At 35.7% G+C, this 22,287-nt stretch overlaps 1 protein-coding gene across 3 annotated transcripts in view; it reads left to right on the top strand.

Moving 5' to 3' along the window:
• Positions 1 to 20,871, top strand: part of LOC124096539 (cytochrome P450 2C19) — a 33,985-nt gene extending 13,114 nt beyond the window's left edge. Inside the window, exons 5-9 of one of the 3 annotated variants that reach the window (XM_046450485.2) lie at positions 6,478 to 6,654; positions 11,073 to 11,214; positions 13,270 to 13,457; positions 18,618 to 18,759; positions 20,345 to 20,871. In XM_046450485.2, coding sequence (XP_046306441.1) covers positions 6,478 to 6,654; positions 11,073 to 11,214; positions 13,270 to 13,457; positions 18,618 to 18,759; positions 20,345 to 20,526 — 831 coding nt within the window. In that variant the 3' untranslated portion in view covers positions 20,527 to 20,871. Of the gene's footprint in view, positions 1 to 6,477; positions 6,655 to 11,072; positions 11,215 to 13,269; positions 13,458 to 17,857; positions 18,041 to 18,617; positions 18,760 to 20,344 lie in introns of those variants that run through there. The other 2 variants (XM_046450486.2, XM_046450487.2) reach the window with 2 other exon arrangements.
• Positions 20,872 to 22,287: the final 1,416 nt, after the last annotated feature.

Raw genomic sequence — 22,287 nt, 5'->3', positions numbered from 1 at the left:
TACATATTTTTTCCAGCTGGTTAAATAATCTACATAATTTTTAATTTATAGGATAATTAACATTGTGTCTATTTGCTTCTCACAGTTTTTCTTCAACAGGAAATATAACTCATATTACTATGTACATTTACCCACTGCCCGCCTTTTACAGCTAAAGATAAAGTCGAGGATAATTTAATTCATTATATAAATGCCTATTTCAAGAGATATTTATTGACTAATAAGGTTAAGATGATAACAATAAGTAATCTTAACTCCTATTGTTTATGTTTTCATAAAATGGTAAACATATATAATTCTTAGTACAAAGGTGTCCAAAAACTCTGGCTACATTTCCATTAAAATATTTCTTCTTATTAAAATACAATAATTTATCTAGATTCAAAGATTTACAAGAATTGTTTCAAAATGTGTCCAAAAAGAAGAATCCTAGAGGAAAGAAAGAAATGCTTCTACAGAGAGGAAAGAAAAATTAGACAGACCTAAAAGAAGAAAGAAAATATTTCTGGGAAAAAAGGTCTTTAAGTATTAAAGGCTTTAATAATAGAAAGAGAAATTACATACAGAAAGATCTAAATAGGTGATATTTGAATAGATGGAAAAGTTTATATGTAACTAACTTGGTTATAAGTACATGAGACAGTCAATTAAAGTTATTTAAGCCTTTTTCCTATGATCAAATATTACTATGCTAATGTAAATCAAAATACAAATTAATCTCTTATGCCTAGAAAATTTTATTATTTAAAAAAGAGCTAATTTTGGGCTGGGTTTGTGGCTCAAAGGTAGAGTATTTGCCTAGCATGTGCGAGGCCCTGGGTTCGATCCTCAGCACCACATATAAATAAAGAAAATAAACATATTGTGTCCAACTACAACTAAAAAATAAATATTTTTTAAAGATTGTGAAAAAGCGCTAATTTTTAAGAAATTAAGATTCATACATTTTTGATTGAATGGTAAATGTTTTCAAATACCATCTTGAGTTCCAAGTTTCAAATTTCTCTTTGAAAGCTAAATTTAATTGATTTAAAAGCATCAGGATAATTATGATAATTATTACTAATTCTTATATATCAATTATATCTCTGTTTCCTAAATATATAAATCCTTAAAGTATGGGTTTAAGAGAACAATTTTCTAAACTGATGCTCTACAGACTAAAGTTTTTATAATGGTCTCTTCCGACTCATACAATAATAACAAAATAATTAGAAATCTAAACATATGATTTATTCTTCTATGATTATATAATATATAGCTTATATGTTACTCTCTACACTAGGAAATAAACTTATCTATATTTTTAAAAGACAATTGAGAGACACTAACTTATTTAAAGGGTAACATTATAAAATATAAAAATGTTTTAAGACCTTGTCTCAAGAAGGGATTAAAGGTTCTCTTAATTTGTCTATTTCATATTCTAGATATAACATTAAAATGTGTCAACTAGTTTATATTGACCCAAAGGATTATATACCAAAGTTTATAGACTGAAATTTATATGAAAAACTGAGATTAATTTCAAGATTAAAACACCTTACCTAACTTTTGCCAAGAGACCCATTGTTACAAAAATTAAGAGGGTACATATAAAAATCTCACAAAATTCTACTGTCCGTAGAGAACTACGGTTAATATTTAGTACTTAGCCTTCTAAACTCTTCTCTATACATATAGATATACATATTTTATATAAATATAGGATCATTTTAATATTTTCAAAACTTATAAAATCATTTTAAATTATACATAGTTAATGCTCTTTAACAATGTGAGTTTAATGTCAAATTTTTTATCATATAGTTCCTTTTTCCAAAATCTTATGTTAAACACTTGAGTTAATCTTACTACCTTAAAATCAAAATTATTAAAAATATTCATACAGCTATATCTTTATACATAAATATTGTTTTAGCATAAGTCCCTTGAGATATCATTGCCATATTAGTTTCTAAATTTTACTAAATAATTTATTAAATCGCTGTCTTAAACAATACTACTGTTTCACTTTTACTCATCAATATTTAAAGTACTGATTCCTCATACTTAGATCAACATTAGATTTTATTATAACAAATTTTTCCTAAATTGGTAAGTAAAAGTCTATTCATTCTTCTATTTCATTTTTCGTTATTAGTAATAAATAAAAAAAATTTCCTATGCTCACTAAACATATGTATTTTTCATTCCAAGAAGATGTCTATTTATATCTTTTATACCTTTATAGAAGCCACCTCTCATAAGTTAAAACTCTGCCTCTCACATCATTCCAAGTTCAGATACCCATCCATGTTCATTTAAAGTTAGGGTGATTCATAGGACTATACTAGGTCACTATCTACAATTAAGACTAATGATACTCTTATATCCATTTTTTTCTTCAATTTTAAATTTAAAAGGGGGAAAAACAGAACCCTACATGTCCCTGCTAAATTTCACAAAGTTATTTTAAAAATTACTTTAAATTTTAATACTAAAAGTCTTACTACTGCTGAGCAACACATGGAACAATGGGATAATTCAGATTTCAAAGGGTAGACTCTAAACTGGCCATCTTGGAAATGGCTGAAAAACCTGATACAAGAAGGTAAATCTTCAACCACAGTGTTTATAGCTATGTAGACCTTGTGAGCTATCACAAAAGTGAAATCTATAGAGACTTCTATAGACCTATTCCTCAAGTCCACCTCTAATGTACCTTACAATGTGGACAGGATAATCCATCCCAGTATTTATTAATGATACTCATAGATGGGTGGTTATATATATATATATATATATATATATATATATATATATATTCATATTACACCCATCCATGTGACTAGATTTAACCATACTGGCTACAGTAGGAACCTAACTATATGTTGGTCCCATAATGAACATATTGGCTATTTAATGGTAACTTTTGAGGAAAGAACAACATAGGAGGGACCTAGACCAACCATTCATACTGGTCCTTAGAACTTAATATTGTATTTATATGTCTGGACAGTTGTTAAAATAGAATGATTGTTGGGCTGAGGTTGTGGCTTAGTGGTAGAGTACTTGCCTAATGTGGATGAGGCACTGGGTTTGATCCTCAGCACCACATAATAATAAATAAATAAAAATAAAGGCATTGTATCCACCTACAACTAAAAAAAATAGAATGATTGTTGAAATCAAATTTTCTCATAACAAACCAGTTATTTCCACAGAATATCCACCAATATTTTACTGCCTCAATCATTCGAAAACAGAATTTGGCATCTTTCCTAAACTAATATGATATACAAATGCTTTGCCAGTGCAACATAAAATCTCTAATAGTGATAAATAAGTTTTGAGTTAACCTTCAAAAATTGATAAAAGGCAATCATCAAGATGCCACTTCCTATAAAAAGTCTAAAGCCAAGAAGGCTTAACATGGAAATACTGCCATTAAATGTGTTTCACTTCTACTTCTTAAATTTGCAAACAACCATATTTCATTTGGTAAAATATCTAAGAAGTTAGAATTATAATTGAGTTATCTAAAACAATTTTCAAAATATAAAAATAAGGTTAGATATACTATTATTTTGATTCTTTAAAAATCTGTATGATTTAGATTATTCCCTATTGTTTGGGTATTATTTACAGCCATATAATCAAGGCCAAATTAAAGCCTGGCAAACCAACTGATGTTACACTAGAAAGATCAATAATTCGCATTTGGATTTATAATAGTCATTTCTTATTTGATGAAAATTTGGGTCCTATATATCTTAGTGTATTCTTTCAGGCTTATATCTGTCTTCATATTCACTATATTTATGGACATAATTCATTCTCTCACGATTTATGACCCCTGAAAATTTCATTGATAATATTCTAACCTTCAGGGAAGATGATATTTGAAAAGATCTCTGGCTTTTAATTACTGCCTCATTTTCTCCATCTTAAAAATGGCCCCATATCTAACTTTATAGGCAGGAACCAAAAAGAGGGTTCCTGCTGTGGCCTATGAGCCTATATTTAATCCTCTTATGTTTTAATTATTGGATATATAGAAATAAAAAACGGATAATAGATATCCTGTAAATTGTAAAAAATGTTATCTAACTAAGTTCATTTTCTTAATAAGTTGGCTCAAAATATTTCTAAAGTCCTATGCAATCAGGTAAGTATTAATAAGAGTTTACAACTAAATTGATTGTTCTAAAAGCTATTATAGATATCAATAATAAGCTTTCTACTCTCAAATTCAAACTAGTGCTTAAGTGCCATGCTAAATATAAGTAGGCCTGTATTACTACAGTCAAAATTTCATATTTCCCAATGAAATTTGGAAAAAATTATAAATTATCTGATGGATGTTTGGCATAACAATAATAATAGCTTAAAACCTCATGGTTATACATCAGAGCACCCAGTATACTTAAAAAAGCATGATCAGTCTCATGGGCCCAGCATCTCTAGCTGATCAAATACTTTATAAATTAAATGGCTCCCATCTTGGAAACATGTTAAACCATTCTACATGGTATATTATTGGAATGATATGTTTGCTACTAATTCTCTTTTCTATTGTGATAATAGGTTGTTGCACCCTCAGTACAAGAACCCAGGAACTTGAAATAAAGCTCATCATTTACATTTGCAAAATAAGAAGGGGGAATATGTGGAAAGCCATCAGTGAAATACTTGAGGATCTTCTCTCAGCATGAAGCCAGGGAGATTTAGATTTGGGCACTATCCATGGCTCTCCTATGGAACTAGATTGCCCAATGCATATGACCTTTATCACTTTTATCTCTGCTCTGCTAGGAAAGTTCCCCCATAGGAGCTCCAGAGATGGTTGTAACATGTTAGAAATGGAACAGCCCGCCTTTAACCTTTATTGGTAAAGAACGTTCTATGGAAGGCCTTTAATGTTTCTCAATATAAGTAAAGCTGGCACGGACTTCATTTTGCCATGGTCTATAAGCTCAATCCATCTGATCAACTTGCCCATCCTGCCCGTACTTTTGAAACTACTTTCTGTGTTCTGTGGGGTTTTTTTCGTTGTTCTATTTTTCTTAGCTTTTATTTCTCAGCCAGCCCATTTCATTGAGGGGAACCCCATTTCCACTGCCTATGCTGGATGTGGGCGAGACCAGTGACCTCCAGTAGCTGGAAGGAATAGACCAGTTGGTCCTCGAAGCAGTATAGTTCATCCTCATCACCTGAGCACCTTGAGCTGCATACCAAGCATCAAGACCCGTTTTCCCAGGCACTATCTTAGCTCTTTCCAAACCTCCTTCACTCAGTACACCAGGTACAAACAGTTCTTGGCAGGGGCCCAGTGGGCCACCTCTCCCCACGTGTCCCTCTACCATGCTCTGGAGTACCAAGCCCTCATTCAGTAATGGTCCTTCTCTGCCTTCTGTTTGAATGACCGGGATGACAGTAAGATCCTACTGTGGGGGCTAGGGTTGTTCTAATGGGAATACTGAGAAAGTATAAAGAAATTGAAGGGCACAGAGACACACTCCGAGACAAGAGTTGATGGAAACCTAGTGAGTGTATACCATCTCCCAATCCCCTACTCTACCTTTGGTGCTGCCCCACCTCTTTGGCTTTCTTCCTTCTTGCCCCCCTTTCCTTTCTTCCCTCTCCACTCTTTTCCCTCTTCCTCATTTTCTTCCCTCTGTTGCTGCCACCACCACCTGTCTTTACCAGCTGACATGCCCTTTAGTGCCTGCCACAGTACCATGCCTGCATTCCACAGGGGACTTGGGCAAGGAACCCGAAGGTAGGTGAGAACTGACCATCTGGAGGCCAGGCAGCCCCAGAGGAGAGAGACACTGCCTGCCCTTCTTTCCTTCTAGATCAGATAAACTTCTTGTTTCTTCCTCCACAGTGATGCCAGGGAGGTGGGAGGAAGAAGTGGGAAATTTCCCTTCCCAGAATCCCAAGAATTTCTGAGCTTTCCATGATGCTTTTTTTTCATGGATAAAGTATACTTTTATCTAATAAAATCAACCAATTAAAAATGACAACAGCATTGGCTCTGGGAAGGTGGCATCTCTCTGGTTTGGTAGCAGTTTCCTGACCAAGGAACATGGAAGAGGAACAAAGATATGTTTTCATGGTCTTCTGGCCTCCAACTCCACAGAGGAGGGCAGAGAACCTAGAGTGTGAACAAGGTGGTGGGTGGTGGTTGGGTGGAATATGCCAGGTGCCAAACTAGCTTTGGACGATGAGACCCAACTCTGCTGCTCTACTCTGCCTTCCACCACCACTACTAGACTCTGGAATCTTAAGATAGGAAGCATCTGCAGCTGCTACCCAGGATTTGAGTGTAGAAAGTTGGAGCAACCTCAGCAGATGGGGCACCAATTCTTGGCAAAAGCCAAAATAAATAAATAAATAGACATAATTTTTGTTTCTTACCAGGGCTTGTTACATGGTGCATGCATGTTCCTTCACTATTGTTTTTAAGTATGTTGTTGTTTTCTCTTACAGATCTACAATACTTTCCCGGCTCTCATCGATTGTCTTCCAGGGAGTCATAACATTCTTTTTAAAAATGTAAAATGTATGCAAAATTATCTTTTGGAGAAAGTAAAAGAACATGAAGAATCACTTGATGTTAACAATCCTCGAGACTTCATTGATTATTTCCTGATAAAAATGGAGACGGTAAAGTGTGAACCTCAGCTCAGTTGTTTCATTGCTTGAGCATGTTGTGGGTCTTTAAACAGTTGTGTATTTTCCAGGGATGCTGAAAAGTTCAGGACAATATGATTAACAAGTAGTTTTTTCATAGATATGCATGAATCTCCATGAGGTATCATGGAAAACATAAAATTTCTCTCTCTCTCTCTCTCTCTCTCTCTCTCTCTCTCTCTCTCTCTCTCTCTCTCTCAGTACCAGGGATTACCCAGGGATGCTTAACCACTGAGCCATATCCCAGTTTTTTGTTGTTGTTGTTTTTTGTTGCTGTTGCTTGTTTGTTTTGTTTTTGAGACAGAGTTTCTCTAAGTTGCTTAGGGCCTAAGTTGTTAGCTTTGAACTTGTAATCCTCCTGAGTCATTAGGATTACAGGCATGTACCACCATGTGGCTAAATTGAATTTCTTGAACATATTATTTAGATAAAAATAATTTAGCCAAGGATAAATTGACTGCAAACACAATTCTTTCAAGAGTTAACCCATAGAACATCTGTTAGACTGACTCAATAACAAGAAGAGAGGATACCAATAGCAAATGCAGAAATCAAAGTATGAACATAGCTATAGAGACACAATAATACCCAACCAAGTTAGAATGCACAAAATATGGCTGCGCACGGAGGTGCATGCCTATAATCTGGAGGCTGAGGGAAGAGGATCAGTAATTCAAAGCCAGCCTCAGCAAAAATGAGGCACTAAGCAATCAGTGAGACCCTTTCTCTAAATAAAATACAAAATAGAACTGGGGATGTGGCTCAGTGGTAAAGTGCCCCTAAGTTCAATCCTGGTACCAAAAACAAAACATAAAACATCATGTCATTACATGAAGATAGAGCTCATCCTGCACATGGTGTTTGGGAGCTTGGGAATGAATAGCTTATCTTAGATGGACTACCTGCATGTTCTTCATATTGAAATAGATCTTAAAATATTTGCAGTGATGGACAGAAGAGTGAATCTCAGATAGGTTGGATCATATCAATAGTTGTGTGTAATGAGAAAGAGTAGACTGATAGAATTCACAAGTATACTCATATGGTCCCACATCTTTCTTAATAGATGTTCTTGATTGTGAATTCAATATCTTTACTTCTTGCGATTGTCACTTTTTCTATCTTGACCTTGAATCAACTTTGGTAATTTGTGTTTCCTGGTGCTTTTCCATGTATCCAGATTTTCTCAGTTGTTGTTGCACCGTATTTTATGGTAATCTCACTTCACCTTTTTTATTTCTGCAAAATCAGTAGTTAAATCCCAGTTATCATTTCTGCGTTTAGTCATTGGTGTCTTCTCTTTTTTTGTTCTTGGTCAGTTGAGCTAATAAGTTTGTTTACAGTTTCTGAGAAGGGGTATTTAGTTCCAGTTATTGTTCAGCTCTTTTTTGTTTCTTCATGTCTTCATTTAGTCTGCTCTTATCTTCCTAGTCCAAGGTTGATTGGACTTCCATGTTTTCTGAAAAAAAAATCACATTTTACTTTTATTGAAGATTATTGGGATATGATGACTCACTTCTCTTGCTGACTTCAATGTTCTTTGTTTTTGGTTTTCAACAATTTAAATAAATATACCTCAGAACTAATCTCTTTGCTTTTATATCCTTTGTGGAGTTTATTGGGCTTCCTGCCTGTATAGATGCATCACTTTCTTTAAGTTTGAAAGATGGTGGTCATTATGTCTTTTAATGTTTTCTGTCTCTTTTCTCTGTCTTCTCAGTATGGGTTTCCCATCATTTGAAATATGCTGCAGTGGGTGGAATTCCACTGGTCTCTGGTTCGATTCATTATTGTTTCCTTTTCTTTCTTTCCTCAAACTACGTAATTTATGTTGTCTTGTCTTCATATTTCCTACTGATTTTTCCACTTCTTCAAATCTGCAGTTGAACATGCCTGATAAATTTTTTGCCTATTGCATTTTTAGTTCCAGAATGTCTATCATTTCCCTTTTATCATTAGTTTCTCTTCATTGATATTCTGAGCCTTTCATACATATATTCTCTCTCTTTTTTTTACTTCTTTGTACATGGTTTTCTTAAGATCTATGAGGATATGTGAGATATTTGACATAAAAATATTTTCTAGTGAGTGCATGGGTTCATTTTTAAATTATTAATAAGCCATATTTTTTTCATTTTGTAGTGTGTAATTTATTGTTGATTACTGGCCTTTACTATATTGCAGTCACTTAACTCAGGAAATAAGACCTTTCTTCCTGTCCAGCAATTACTATTGTTACATGATGAAGGCTGCAGTAAGTCATTTGCTTGGTGATTTTTCCAAGTAATTTTTGCAAAGTCTACATTTCATGTCAAGTGTGGCCACATGACTTTTCAGGTGTATCTGAGAAAGGTAAAGTAGACTGATAGAGAAATCTTTAAGTTGGTGGTACCAATAAGAAGAGAAAAGAAACAAAGTTAATCTGTTTATTTAAATTTCTTATTTAATGCCACTGAAATAGTGACTTGAGCCAAAAGGATTGAAGCAATGGCCAGGCACTGTGCTAGACCATCAGTAACCTAAAGATTCAGCACCAATTTTTGAATGAACGTATTTCTATTTTCAGTTAGGGGCAAGCAAGCTGCATAGCAACATAATACGTATACATTTTCTCCAAATTGTCTGCCCCAGTACTGGGTGTAGAGAGTGTCAGCTTCTATGAGATACAAATCTAGTATAATTTTTCATGCACTTATTTGATGCTGCAGGTCTTTGCATTTCCACCATTCCCCCAAAACTTTCTTTAAGTGTATTAAAAGAGGATGACAGTTACTTTGGTAGAAGTACCAATTCCCATTTGTGACCATGTTTGCGGCATCACTAGAGTAATGACACCTTAGCAATATTAACATTTTAATCTCTGGCATGGAACATGTGCCCATTTATTTTTTCTTTAGTTTCTTTCAATATAGATTACATCATCCTGATTAATAATGATAGACTATTGGCCTGTTGCAAGTAAATCTGCAAATTCACTTCAGAAGATGAAAATATTAATATTGACTTAATAATGCAGTGCTTTAGAGTAATTTTACTTTTAAGACTTACTTAAATAACTAATTCGACAAGGTCAAAAAAAAACAACATGAACTTAGTATTTCCAAGGCAAATACTGTCTTTCCCTAGCCAGGACATGTGTTGAGAAGGATTACCTTAGTTCGACAATGTTGATTACAAAATGTCAGGCATAACACAGGTAATGTGAAGGTTATGAATGTACCATGCTTGCCCTGGAATTAACAAATAACATAATACTAAATTAATGATACCCTGTGTGCAATATTTAAACACCTACATTGTCAATTCAATTTTATGTGTTTTCAATCATAAACTTTCTCTGTGGCATCTCATCACCCCTACTCTTTGGTTTATCATATTTGGATAGTTATAGTCTCAACTTCTTGTCTTCCTGAGTTATGTCTTTTCATTTTATACATTTCTATTCATTCCTGTTTTATTCCTTAGACCATAGTTTCTGTTGCCCCGCCTCTGGATTACAATAGTGCTGGCTCATCCTGTCTTGGTGAACCCATTTCCTTTTCCTTAAAATAACTACTTAAAATTGCTGCAATGTGGGGCTGGGGTTGTGGCTCAGTGGTAGTGCACTTGCCTAGCAAGTGTGAGGCACTGGGTTTGAGTCTCAGCACCACCTACAAATAAATAAAATAAAGGCCCATCAACAACTTTAAAAAAATACTTTAAAAATTGCTGCAATGTTTGCTCTTTCACAATTTCAACTCTTTGGAAATTTGGGGCACTATTGGCTCCATGTCAATTAATGTCAATTTTCACAGAGGAGAAGAATTGCAAACTTCTGATCAGGCTTATAACATTTATCATGGTGTAGTTCACCTTCACCTTTTCTCTTAATAAAAATAAAAGAAAATGTAGTTAATAATTTTCTCAAGAAATAGAGGTTTATTTACCTCAAATGCAAGGAAAGTCATGGTTGGTCAGAGTAATATTGGAGCTTCAGGATATCAAGGGCCTTCCATTCTTTACTCCATATCTAGGATAGAGTATTTTACTTTTATGATAAAACCCTAGTGTCCCAAGGTGAGAGACTACCTTCACTTTCATCTCTCTTTTTTAAGAAGAAGAAAATAGAAGGAAAGACATACACGGCCTTCTGTTTCTGTCATTTTGGGAAAGACACATGCTACATAGCTAACTGCAGAGTCTCATGAATGGCAATGTGAGGCAAACACAAAACCGGGTGTAGGAAGTGAAGTTTATATCAAGTACTTTAGTCTCTACCACACCAAACATTAGTTTCTTGTTATACTACCCTTTCCAGCGTCTGTGCTAGCCAGCTTTAAAACATTCTGAATTATTTTATATTCACTATAATTGAATCTGCTAGCATTTGATGGATATCCAATCATTCCTAGGAAAAGGATAATCAAGAGTTGGTGTTTACTTATGAAAACTTGGTCATCACTGCATTTGATTTGTGGTTCGCTAGTTCAGAGACAACAAGCATAACACTGAAATATGCTCTCCTGCTCCTGCTGAAGTACCCACAGGTCACAGGTATGAACACAGATGATGAGCAAGTGAACTTAGATGTTGGGAAGGTGCTGCTTGGCCCTCGCTTGTTTGTTAACTCAGAGAAGCAAGCTTCACTGTTTATCCCCCGTGCCACCAGTTGTAATCCAGAGGAGGACTGAGAGAAGTGAAGACAGCTGACAGCGAAAAGGCAAGCCCTTTAAAGTGGGAGGAGGGGAGAAGAAGGAGCAGTCAGCAGACCTCACCAAATTTCTGGAACACAGAGATAGATGCCAGAACGGTGATTAGTTCTACAGGAGGGATGATTTTTGTAATAGAACTATTAGAAGATTTTACTTACAAAAAGAAAAGCAAGGTCTGTTCTTACAATCCCCATATGGAAGCTTGTGTGGGGAAACACAGATGCCAATGAAGGGGGAGAGTGAAGTTTAAGAAGAAGCTGTCCTGCCTAAGATCCTTCCAGACCTCCCCTTATCAGGTGACTGATTTTTTTCTCTCAGAAACAGAAAGTCTTTTGAGACAAATGGAGCCTAAAAATCCATTAGCTGAAGGACCTTACATAGTGACACAGAAAGATTTGTGTGTGATGCTGACAAAGGAAGGTTTGGTCCTTCACTGACTCTGGAGAATCTAAACTCTTTTTCTCCTTCCTGCTTCCAGAAAGTAAGATGTACCCTCCAGAGAAGGAAGAACTATGGGATAAAGACCTCCATTCTCAGTCATTTTATTTTTAAAAAAATTCTCTCTGGGTTTCCTTCACAGTGAATGAAATAAAAGCATCCACCCAAGATAGAGGGTCAGGGAATTTCAGAGAAATCTGCTATGCCATATGTGCAGGACCAGAATAGCACACCAGAGTTCTCAGGAGTAACTAATATCTTGTTATTTAATAGAAAAAGTGTATTTCAGACTTGGATACCTTTATTTTTTTTCTTAGAAAATTACCAGAGAATGTGCTGCATTCAAATAACTGAAACCATGTCAGGGGAAACCATGGGTTCCAGGAATGGGGAAGGGCTTCCAGAGAAGAATGAGAGCATCAGGGAGGCTGTGGGGTACCAGGCCTAGGAAGCACCCTTCAGCATGGACCAGGTGGATGATGTGGGTTTGAGAGGAGAAACCAAGAACAAAGAGATGTGACTTTTAGTCTGAGGTTTCTCCAAACTGGGAGATTATTCCTGGAGCACGAATCATCTCTACCTGAGCAACTTGAATAATTCTAACCCAAAAATGGTATAGAGAAAAAGGGTGAAGATCAAAAAAGTACCAACAATGTAAAATAATCATAGTTTTTATACCACAGAACAGTATGTGGTTAACACCATAATGATATAAACAATAAATATTAATATAAGCAAAAATCGTAGCCTGGTTTATGCTGCTAAAGGGAGTATGGGCAATTGTGTGTGTGTGTGTGTGTGTGTGTGTGTGGTGGGGGTTATGTGTGTATCTTTACCTTGAAGTGTGTGTGTGTGTGTGTGTGTGTGTATATATATATATATATAGAGAGAGAGAGAGATTGCATCTCCCCATTCCAGGAAATTATTAACCTTTGCCCAATAACAGATAAATAAGAAACAGAGAATCAGAGTTGTGAATATCAATTTCAGAACAAGCTGATGAACTGCTCAGTGGCTATGGTCAGGATTTGGGAGTAGGATGGGAGTACCATTGCAAATTGCTCACACACCCATAAACTACACACACATCTGTTGCTCTGTTGTAATTTATATTAAGCATCACAAATTACTTTCATATAAATTTAATATTTGTGATTTTTCTTTCAGCCAGTACTATAAATTCTTGATGTGTTTGCTATTACTTTTTAATTACCTCTATTTTTACACATTGTATAGGATGCTAATTGATAAGTCTGGTCCAATGTATTTTAAAATCCAGCTTATGAGAGAGTGGTTTGTATCTCTATCAGCACAGCTATCTATGTATACATTCCACTCTGGTCATATTTATATTCATAATGCTGTTGGGACACCTTCATCTTGATCCACATAGTACTCCATTTCTTACAAATATTTTCTTTCTGTCCCAACCACTCATTTCTTATTTATGTTTTACTAGCTAAACTCCAGGAAGAAATCCAGCGTGTGATTGGCAAACACAACAGTCCCTGCATGCAGGACAGGAGCCACATGCCCTACACAAACGCTGTGTTACATGAGATCCAGAGATACATTAATCTCAGTACCATTGGTATACCCCATTCAGTGACCTGTGATGTTAAATTCAGAAACTACCTCATTCCCAAGGTAAGTTTTTCCTTCTGTGCTACATCTCAGTGCTCTCCATGTTTCCAAATTCACAGAACTGAGTGCAAATCTCTAACACACAAGATGAAACAAGTGCAAAAATCTTACTTTTGTCTGCTTAGTGGACTGACTATGTGCTATTTCCAATTGGAGTATAAAGCTTTCTAAATGGTGTCAGTATCTGACAGTGTGAGTCTTTCAAAAAATTCAATTTCTTTAACATTGGTTTTTTACATTATTAAATGTTTACCTTGCCAAACAAGAGTTGGAAATTCAGATTGTCAATTTCCCAAGAGACAGTTTTATCATGATATCAGTAAGCCTATAGATGAATTGGGAAAGAACTGATATCTTGGATAATTCATGAATGAATATGGTTATGTTCCCCTTGTATTTTTGCTTTGTTTAATTTTCTCAGTCATATTTTACTTTTAGGGCAGTGGCTTATAAATACTTTGATAGGTTTTTCCTGCCAAATGAATATTTTTTTGTTGATGTAACGCGTTTTTAAAATAATTTTGCCTTTTCTTTCTACCTGGTATAGAAATGTGTTTGATGTTATCATTATGATGTCATTATATCTAGTAACCTTGAAAAATTTACCAATAATAACCAATGACTTGTAAATTCATTTGGAATTTTGGTGTTTATTACACTCTTATCTGAGTTGATTTGATTTATTTCTTGTTTCCCAGTTTTTATATTCTTAATTTCTCTTCATTACCTAATTGCACTTGGTAGGGTTTCTGGATAACAGTAAACAGAATTAATGGCAACAGGCATTCTTTTTTCATCTGATCTTTAGGAATGGGCAGAGTTTTAATATCCCATTGCTGAAAATGACATTTAATTAGGTTTTGGGAGATGTTCTTTTTCAAATTATAGAATTTTACCCTCTTAATTTTAAATCAATGTTGGTTATGAATGTTTGTATAATTCTATGAACTTGTTTTCTGCATCTTGGGTTTGGTTGTGTGTATCGACTACACTATTGTCAGTAAATATTACAAATATGAAGTATAAACCCAGAGTTATATTTGACCTGTTACATATTTATGACTTTATTTACTTTATTCTATGATCCATAATTTTTCTTCTGAAAATTTTTCTTCTCAGATTTCAGATATCAAACTAATGCTGGCTGCATAAAATTGTATGAGAAATGTTCCCCAAAATGGGAACTGTTTCTTCCTTCTTGTGGCCTCTTTGTGTTTGAGATGCCAAATAACTTTTGGTTAAGTACCAGTTATTATATAGGGAACCATGCAGAATTTCAAGTGGTGTTTATGTTCTCCTTGAAGGATTTATTCCTCTCCCATAAGCAGTCAGAATGATGGAACACTTCCTGCCCTGATTCCTTATTGAACAGCATATGAGCATAGTCAGAATCGACTGTAGCCATTACCGTCCCTCTCTGAGAGTCTCCTATATCTGGAATCTTTATTTTCCATGCTGGAAATAACACCATACATGCTAGGCAAGTACTCCACCCATAAGCCACATCCCAAACCCCCACATCTAAAATCTGAGACCAAATTTTGTCTTCACAACTTTATCATGCTTTCCCACACTTGCTTTCTACGTTTATCCAGACATTGTACATGCTATGTTACAAGTTACTCTTTTTCTTGTCTTTCCTTTTCTTTTTTTTACTTGTGGAAGAATATATCCTAATTAAATTTTAAAAGAATACAGTTAAGAACGGTGTTTGCATGGGAAAAATGCAGTGAGATCTGTTATGTTGCTATGACTAATGTTATCCTGTGGAAAAGACTGAATTGGTGACATTAGCCGAAGATTATGGGACTTACTCTAGTTGTGGGAGATTAAATATAAGGATTTGGACCTGATTTCACTGTTTCCAGCAAAAGACACAATCAGGATAAGATGTTTATTGGTGCCAGGTGTGGTGGCTCAAACCTGTAATCCCAATGATGGGGGAGGCTGAGACTCGAAGATTGAAAGTTCAAGGCCAACCCCAGCAACTTAGCAAGATCCTATGCAATTCAGTGAGACCCAGTCTAAAAAAAAAAAAAAAAAAAAAAAAAAAAAAACTAAAGGGCTGGGGATGTGGCTCACTTGTTAAATGCCCCTGGGTTCAATTCCTGGTTACCCCACCACCGCTACCACCACCAAAAAAAAAAAAAAAAAAAAGATGTTTATTGGTTTATATTGGGGTCAGAAGATAAAATTAGGGTAGGTTGCTTATTTCCCTGTAAATAACAAATGAGAAATAGAGTGAGGAATGGGTAGGGATTGCTGGTCTCCCTGGTCTATTACATTGCTTTGGGAAGCTGCTTGAGGGAGTGCTGTATCTGTTGAGTTTATACCCATTCAGCCCACTTCTTAGTGGAATATAATAAAAGACTGCTCTCTTTTGAGTCTAGAGAACCCCGAAGGATGGATCCATCCATGCCCATCAGCATGGAACAATCTGGTATCAATGATGCAATTCTGTGTAGGTTTCTATCCCTTTTAAAAATTAGCTACTTGTTTTCTTCTGCTATAGACTGAAATCACTGATCTCAGTGGAGACAACAGTCTAAGACAGGAGTTGACAATTCTTTTTTTCTATAACTGGCTTAATGGTCAACATTTTAGACTCTGCAGGACATGAGAATCTTAATGCCACTTCTGAACTCTGCAGTCACAGCATGGAAGCAGTTACAAACAATCTACAAACAAACAGTCATGGCCATGTTCAAAGTTATGGAAACAAATATTAAATTCACACATATTATACATTTCAAAAATTTTCTTTTTCACTGTCGATAACAAAACATATGGCAGGCTGCATTAGTGAACATTGTTTTCCAAAACCTATTATAAGACATCCATTTAAGCAGAACTTTCTGCAGTAATATGAAATCAATTTTGTGAATCTGTGTCCTAATGGAAGAGAGTTTGCAAAAACAAGCTCTCAAAGATTTACTCTTATTTTTGCAGATTTTTTGGTTTTAGCTCTTACATTTAGATGAAAGACCAAAGTTTTCCCTTTACCTTATATGCATGTTGGAGTACTAATCATGGTTTTTTCTTTATGAATGTCTATGTGTTTGAGTAACATTTGCTGAAAATATATCCACTTTTGTATCTTAAAGAAATTTTGCCTTTTACTACATGTTCAAAAATACTCTAAGAAATAATTTTTTAAAAATTCAGTGATTAATATTTATTAGGAAATCTTGCAGTACTGAATTTTCTCCACCAGTATATTTAAAAAAATAAATCTAAAAAAATTCAACATGCATATTTCTACTCTAATATCTACCGACTAAACTATCTATTTACACCTTAATACTTCAATAATTTTCCTAAAACAGTAATTTTTCTCCTCCGTAAGTCATTGATTGCATCCATACTTGGAAGATATTATTTATACAATAATATTATTTAATATATAGCCTATATTTAAATTATCCCAATAATTTTCGAATATTCTTTCTAGTTTTTCTTTCTACAATTCAGTTAAAGAATGGGCATCAAATGTAATTATGTTTTCCGTTTACTCTCTTGTAATCAGGGGTAGTTCCCTTTCCGGCACTTGTTTGTTTCCTTTCATCGTGTTCACCTTACCAGAGGAATCCAGGAGAACATTCCTCAGGCTGGTTTTGTGTGGTTGTTTGCCAGGGATTAGATTCTCATCATGAATTTGGAAATAAAACTACATAAGTGCCAATGAAAGTCTCACTGAATCACATGGTGAAGTGGGAACACATCATGTCACTTACTCAATATAGCTTATACTACTTTCCTCAGGAAAGAAGGTGGTATCCAACAGATCTCTCCATTGCAGAGCTTCTGCTCTTATAAGTAAATGATAAACATCTTTCTTATGATCCTTTAAGACCATGAGAATATCCTACTTACAAAATCACTCACCTAATGTTGCATCTCACACTAAACACTCAAGGTCACTCTGGGTGAACTGGGCTGCACGAAATAATCACACAGAGACAGAGAAATACCTTTTCCTGTGACAGCTCCTCTGACCTTAGGGGTCCGTGGAAAAAGAGAGAGGAGCACATGCTGAACTCTTTAATTGGGAAGAAGTCATTCAAATGAGGCAAGGGGTAGGATTACAAAGGAATTGGTGAGTGTAGCTCAACCCCACAGGTAACACCTACACGTGAAAAGCCACCTTGCTAGCTGAGCTGGGACAACGTATAAGTCACCACAAAATGTAGTGATTGGTCAGAGCCTCGTGCTTCAGGACTGGAAAGCATGGTCATTCAGAGCAGTTCCCCACAACCTAACTCTTCTAGTTTTGATTAATATCCTTGCCTGAACTAATATATCCAGACTTGAATTATTATAAAAATGATGATATTCCTAATTTTATATCCCATTTGTTTTTGGAGTTGACTTAACTGTAATAAATAATTCCTATGCATTTTTAGATTAAAACAAATGGACTGCACGGCAGTAATGAACATTTGACAGTGTTCTGTTTGTTATTGGACTTGTAGTCATTCCAGAAGAGGTCTTTGTTAGCTACCTCAGATGGATTTTGGCAAAGTCCTATGAAGAGAGTTCTGGACATTTCATGTGCGGATGAAGACTTTGATTAAGACAATACACATGTGAGTTGTGTGAATACTGATGTGATAAAGTAGAACAGCAGGTGGTGACAGACACCAGTGTCCTAGCTTGATGATAAGGAGAATAGATTCAGAAGTTTAGGCACCAAAAACCCAAGTACAAAATATTTTAAATTATATAGAGAGGACTTCTGAATCTATTCTCCTTATAATCAAATGGTCTGCATATTATTATTTTGCCAGTAAGAATCACAGTGCTTGTCACTGCTCCCAGTTACATGAGAGCATTTACCACTCTCTGCCTTTCTTATTATCCTCAACTGCCATTATCCTCAACTAAAGCCCATTTGTTACATTTTCTCCCTCCCTCCCCCTCCCCCTCCCCCTCCCCCTCCTCCTCCTCCTCCTCCTCCTCCTCCTCCTTCTTCTTCTTCTTCTTCTTCTTTTCTCTCTCTCTCTCTCTCTCTCTCTCTCTCTCTCTCTCTCTGAAAATGTAACTATGTAACTGTTCTTCTTGGACAAGGTTTCTATAGACAAGAATATTGAGCTCAGTGATTTCCATTGTAGCTTTCAGCTCCAGAACATTTTTAAATGATGTGTCTTTGTTTTCTATTTCCAGGGCACAGCCATATGGACATCACTGACATCAGTGCTCTATGACAACAAAGAATTCCCTCACCCAGAGATGTTTGACCCTCACCATTTTCTGGATGAGCATGGCAAATTTAAGAAAAGTGACTACTTCATACCTTTCTCATCAGGTAAAAGAAATTCCCTTTCATGTGTGTTTCAGACCACAAGAAAGGCTTTGGGGATCAGTTACATCTCACACAGTATCACCACGGGTGTTGGTAGATTTGTTCTTTGTACATGATCAGGAGCACTACTTCAGTGTCCATGCACTCTCCCTGCTCATGACACATTCCCACTGGTGAAATGGAGTAGTGGGGTTTTGAGGTGTTAACCCAGGTTTTATAAATTGAGAACTCTAAAATATATTTGATTAAACTATATCTCCAGATACATTATTGAGGTACAATAGGTCTCCTTCTATATGGTAAAACTTATTTAACTTTTCTCACCTATCATGTAAAGTTATCTCACTCCAAAATGATATTGGGTGTTTTCTGTATTTTGTTGCTCACCCTCTAAACCCTCCAATCCAGGCTCAGCTATGGAAATACAAGTTTCCACAAGCACAGAACACACATCAAATGGCCTCACACCCTGTTTTGGAAGCAGATGAATGACCAATTCATTGTAACCTGTGAGATAGGGAAGCACAGATTTCTGGGGCTGGCCAGGCTTACAAGGAAAAGCTGCCTGCAGAAATAAAATGGAATAAGCAACATTCTATCAGCTAAATGACATTGCAGTTGCCTCAGTAGGGACATATAGAATGGACAGAAAAAAATAGCAACACATTTTTAAGGAAAGAATGAACCAGGTAGTCTTTTCAGGAATGTCAGAAACTGCCCAAAAACTATGGAGTCATGGAAAATTGGGGTATGTGGCAGGAACTACTGCAATGATCTCAGAGCACATTGCTGTTCCTACATTCATGATCATGTCTTGAATATTGGATCTCCACACCCACAGTGTGTGTGTCCTGAGTCTCTGATCATGGAATCTTCTTCTTCAATGCCATGACTTTGATGTCTGCCTTATATCTGGCAGTAGACACCATGGTGACCAGATCAGAGACTACTCCTCTACTACTCTACTACTTCTCATTTCAACATGTTAGACAATAAATGAGTAAATAAAAAAGTATAATTCCAGGTGATTCGTGCTTCTATGAAATCATAAGTACGATGTTGAGGAAACCCAAAGAGGGCAAGATTTTATTGCTTGAAGGAATCATAGAGAGTATTAAGAAGAAATGAAATTTCATCTGCTTCTTAGGAAAGGAAAGTTGTCTCTTATGCAAGAAGATTAACATGATACACAGCATGAACACCATGTCCTTTGGAGATTTCTGAAAAGTATGCATAGTTAGAGATGGGAATAGAAGGTGTAAAGAATGAGAAGCAAGATCATGGGACTTTATTATGGGAACAGGAAACACACCACTGTGTATGTGTTTCTAGAAAAATATACTTAGAAAATTCAAATGTTAAAGTGCTTGTCATAAGCCTATATTCAGTATATATTGTTTATAGTAAATATTTGTTTAAGATCATAAATGGAGGAGTGTGTTCATCCTTTTTCCATTACCATTAACATTATCTTAACATTCATCAAATGGTCTGCATATTATAATTTTGCCAGTAAGAATCACAGTGCTTGTCACTGCTCCCAGTTACATGAGAGCATTTACCACTCTCTACCTTTCTTATTTTTTAGGAAAACGAAAGTGTATGGGAGAGGCCCTGGCCAACATGGAGCTGTTCTTATTCCTGACTACTATTTTACAGCACTTTCACCTGAAATCTCTGTTTAGCCCAAAAGACCTTGATGTCACCCCAGTTGCCAATGGAATTCAATATCTGCCACCCTCATACCAACTCTGCTTCGTTCCTATCTGAAGAAGAGCAGACTGCGGTTGTGTTCCTATCTTCAACCACCTCTTTTGGGGCATGGGGCATTGTCTATCCACTCCCTTTCTCCTCTCACATCTCTCCAGTCCCTCAGGATTCACAGATCACATATTCTCCTTTCTGGAGAGATTTCTTGGTGACTACAGAAATATATCTGCTCTTCCCTGTGCTACATAACAGTTGTACTGACCACCCCAAGTGCTAACACTGATCCAATGCTGAGTTATTAATAGGCTACTGTTGTAAAAGAGCAAAGTGATAGGAATATGACCCCTTGGAGCCATGCATCCCTTGCATGTTCTGAATAAAAGTCATCATTAATTTCTACATCAATTCTCAGTCTTTCCTTCTTTTTCTTTTTTATTCATTTTAGTTATACATAATATTAGGATTCATTTTGACATAATTATATAAGCACAAATAAAATTTGCTCTAATTCAGTGCCCAACACTTCCACTTTTACCCCTTCCTGCCTCCCACTCTTCTTTCTATTTATTTATAGTTTTTTTTTTAAGTTAGTGCTTTACAGATATACATAATGGTGAAATTCACCAGGGTAGATCCATTTGTACATAGGGTAGTTTGGTCAATTTCACTCCATCATTCCTCCTGTTACTCATCCCTTCTTCTTTCCTCTAAATCCCCTTTCTTTACTTCACTATATCCCTTCTATTTTCATGGATTTATATACACAAATACCCCACTTTTTTCCCATTATTTTGGCCTAGCTTCACATATGAGAAAAAAATATGCAACACTTGAATTTCTCAGTCTGGCTTATTTCACTTAGCATGAGGCTCTCCATTTTCACCCATTTACAAAAAAATGCCATAATTTTATTCTCTGTGGCTGAGTAAAATTCCATCATACAAATATAACACTTTTTTCCCATTCATCTACATGAGCATCTGAGCTGGTTCCTTAGTTTGGTTACTGTAATTGGGCTGCTATAAACATTGACGTTGCTGTATCACTATGATATGTTGGTTTTAGTTCTTTTGGATAAATACTAAGGAGTGGGATAGCTGGGTCATGATTATTCCATGCCTAGTTTTTTAAGGACTCCATACTGCTATATTAACAGCCCAACAACAAGATATCAGTGTATACCTTTTCCCCCACATTCTTGCCAGCATTTATTATTATTTGTATTCTTTATAATTGCCATTCTAACTGGAGTAAGGTGAACTCTTAGTGCAATTCTGATTTGCATTTCCATGATAGAGTTGTTGGGACATTTTTTGGCCATTGTGTTTCTTTTTTTCAGAGATGTCTGTTTAGTTCTTTTGTCCATTTATTAATTAAATTGTCTTCTTATTATTAAGATTTTTTAGGGGCTGGGGATGTGGCTCAAGCAGTAGCGCACTTGCCTGGCATGCATGCGGCCTGGGTTCGATCCTCAACACCACATACAAACAAAGATGTTGTGTCCGCCAAAAATTTAAAAAATAAATATTAAAAATTCTCTCTCTCTCTCTCAAAATATTTTTTAAAAAATATTTTTTAGTTTTTTATATATTCTGGATATTAATTTCCTTTCAGAGGAGTATCTGGCAAAGAATTTTCTCCCATTCTGTAGACCCTCTCTTCATGCTCCTATTTCCCTGTGTTATGGAAAAGTATGGAAATCATGGCACTGGAGAGAGACAAGTGGCACACGGAGATGTAGAAAAGCAAGGTTCATTCAACACTAGTACGGGCTCAGTGGAGTCTTTTACAAAGATTGAGCTTAGCCCTATGTTCTCAGTA

Source organism: Marmota monax, unplaced genomic scaffold, assembly GCF_021218885.2.
Source record: "Marmota monax isolate L192 unplaced genomic scaffold, Marmota_monax_Labrador192_F-V1.1 WCK01_AAM20220418_F8-fsc00004, whole genome shotgun sequence".
Taxonomy (NCBI): domain Eukaryota; kingdom Metazoa; phylum Chordata; class Mammalia; order Rodentia; family Sciuridae; genus Marmota; species Marmota monax.
Note: the sequence above shows the minus strand (reverse complement) of the source record. Positions and strands in the feature narration are given on the sequence as shown.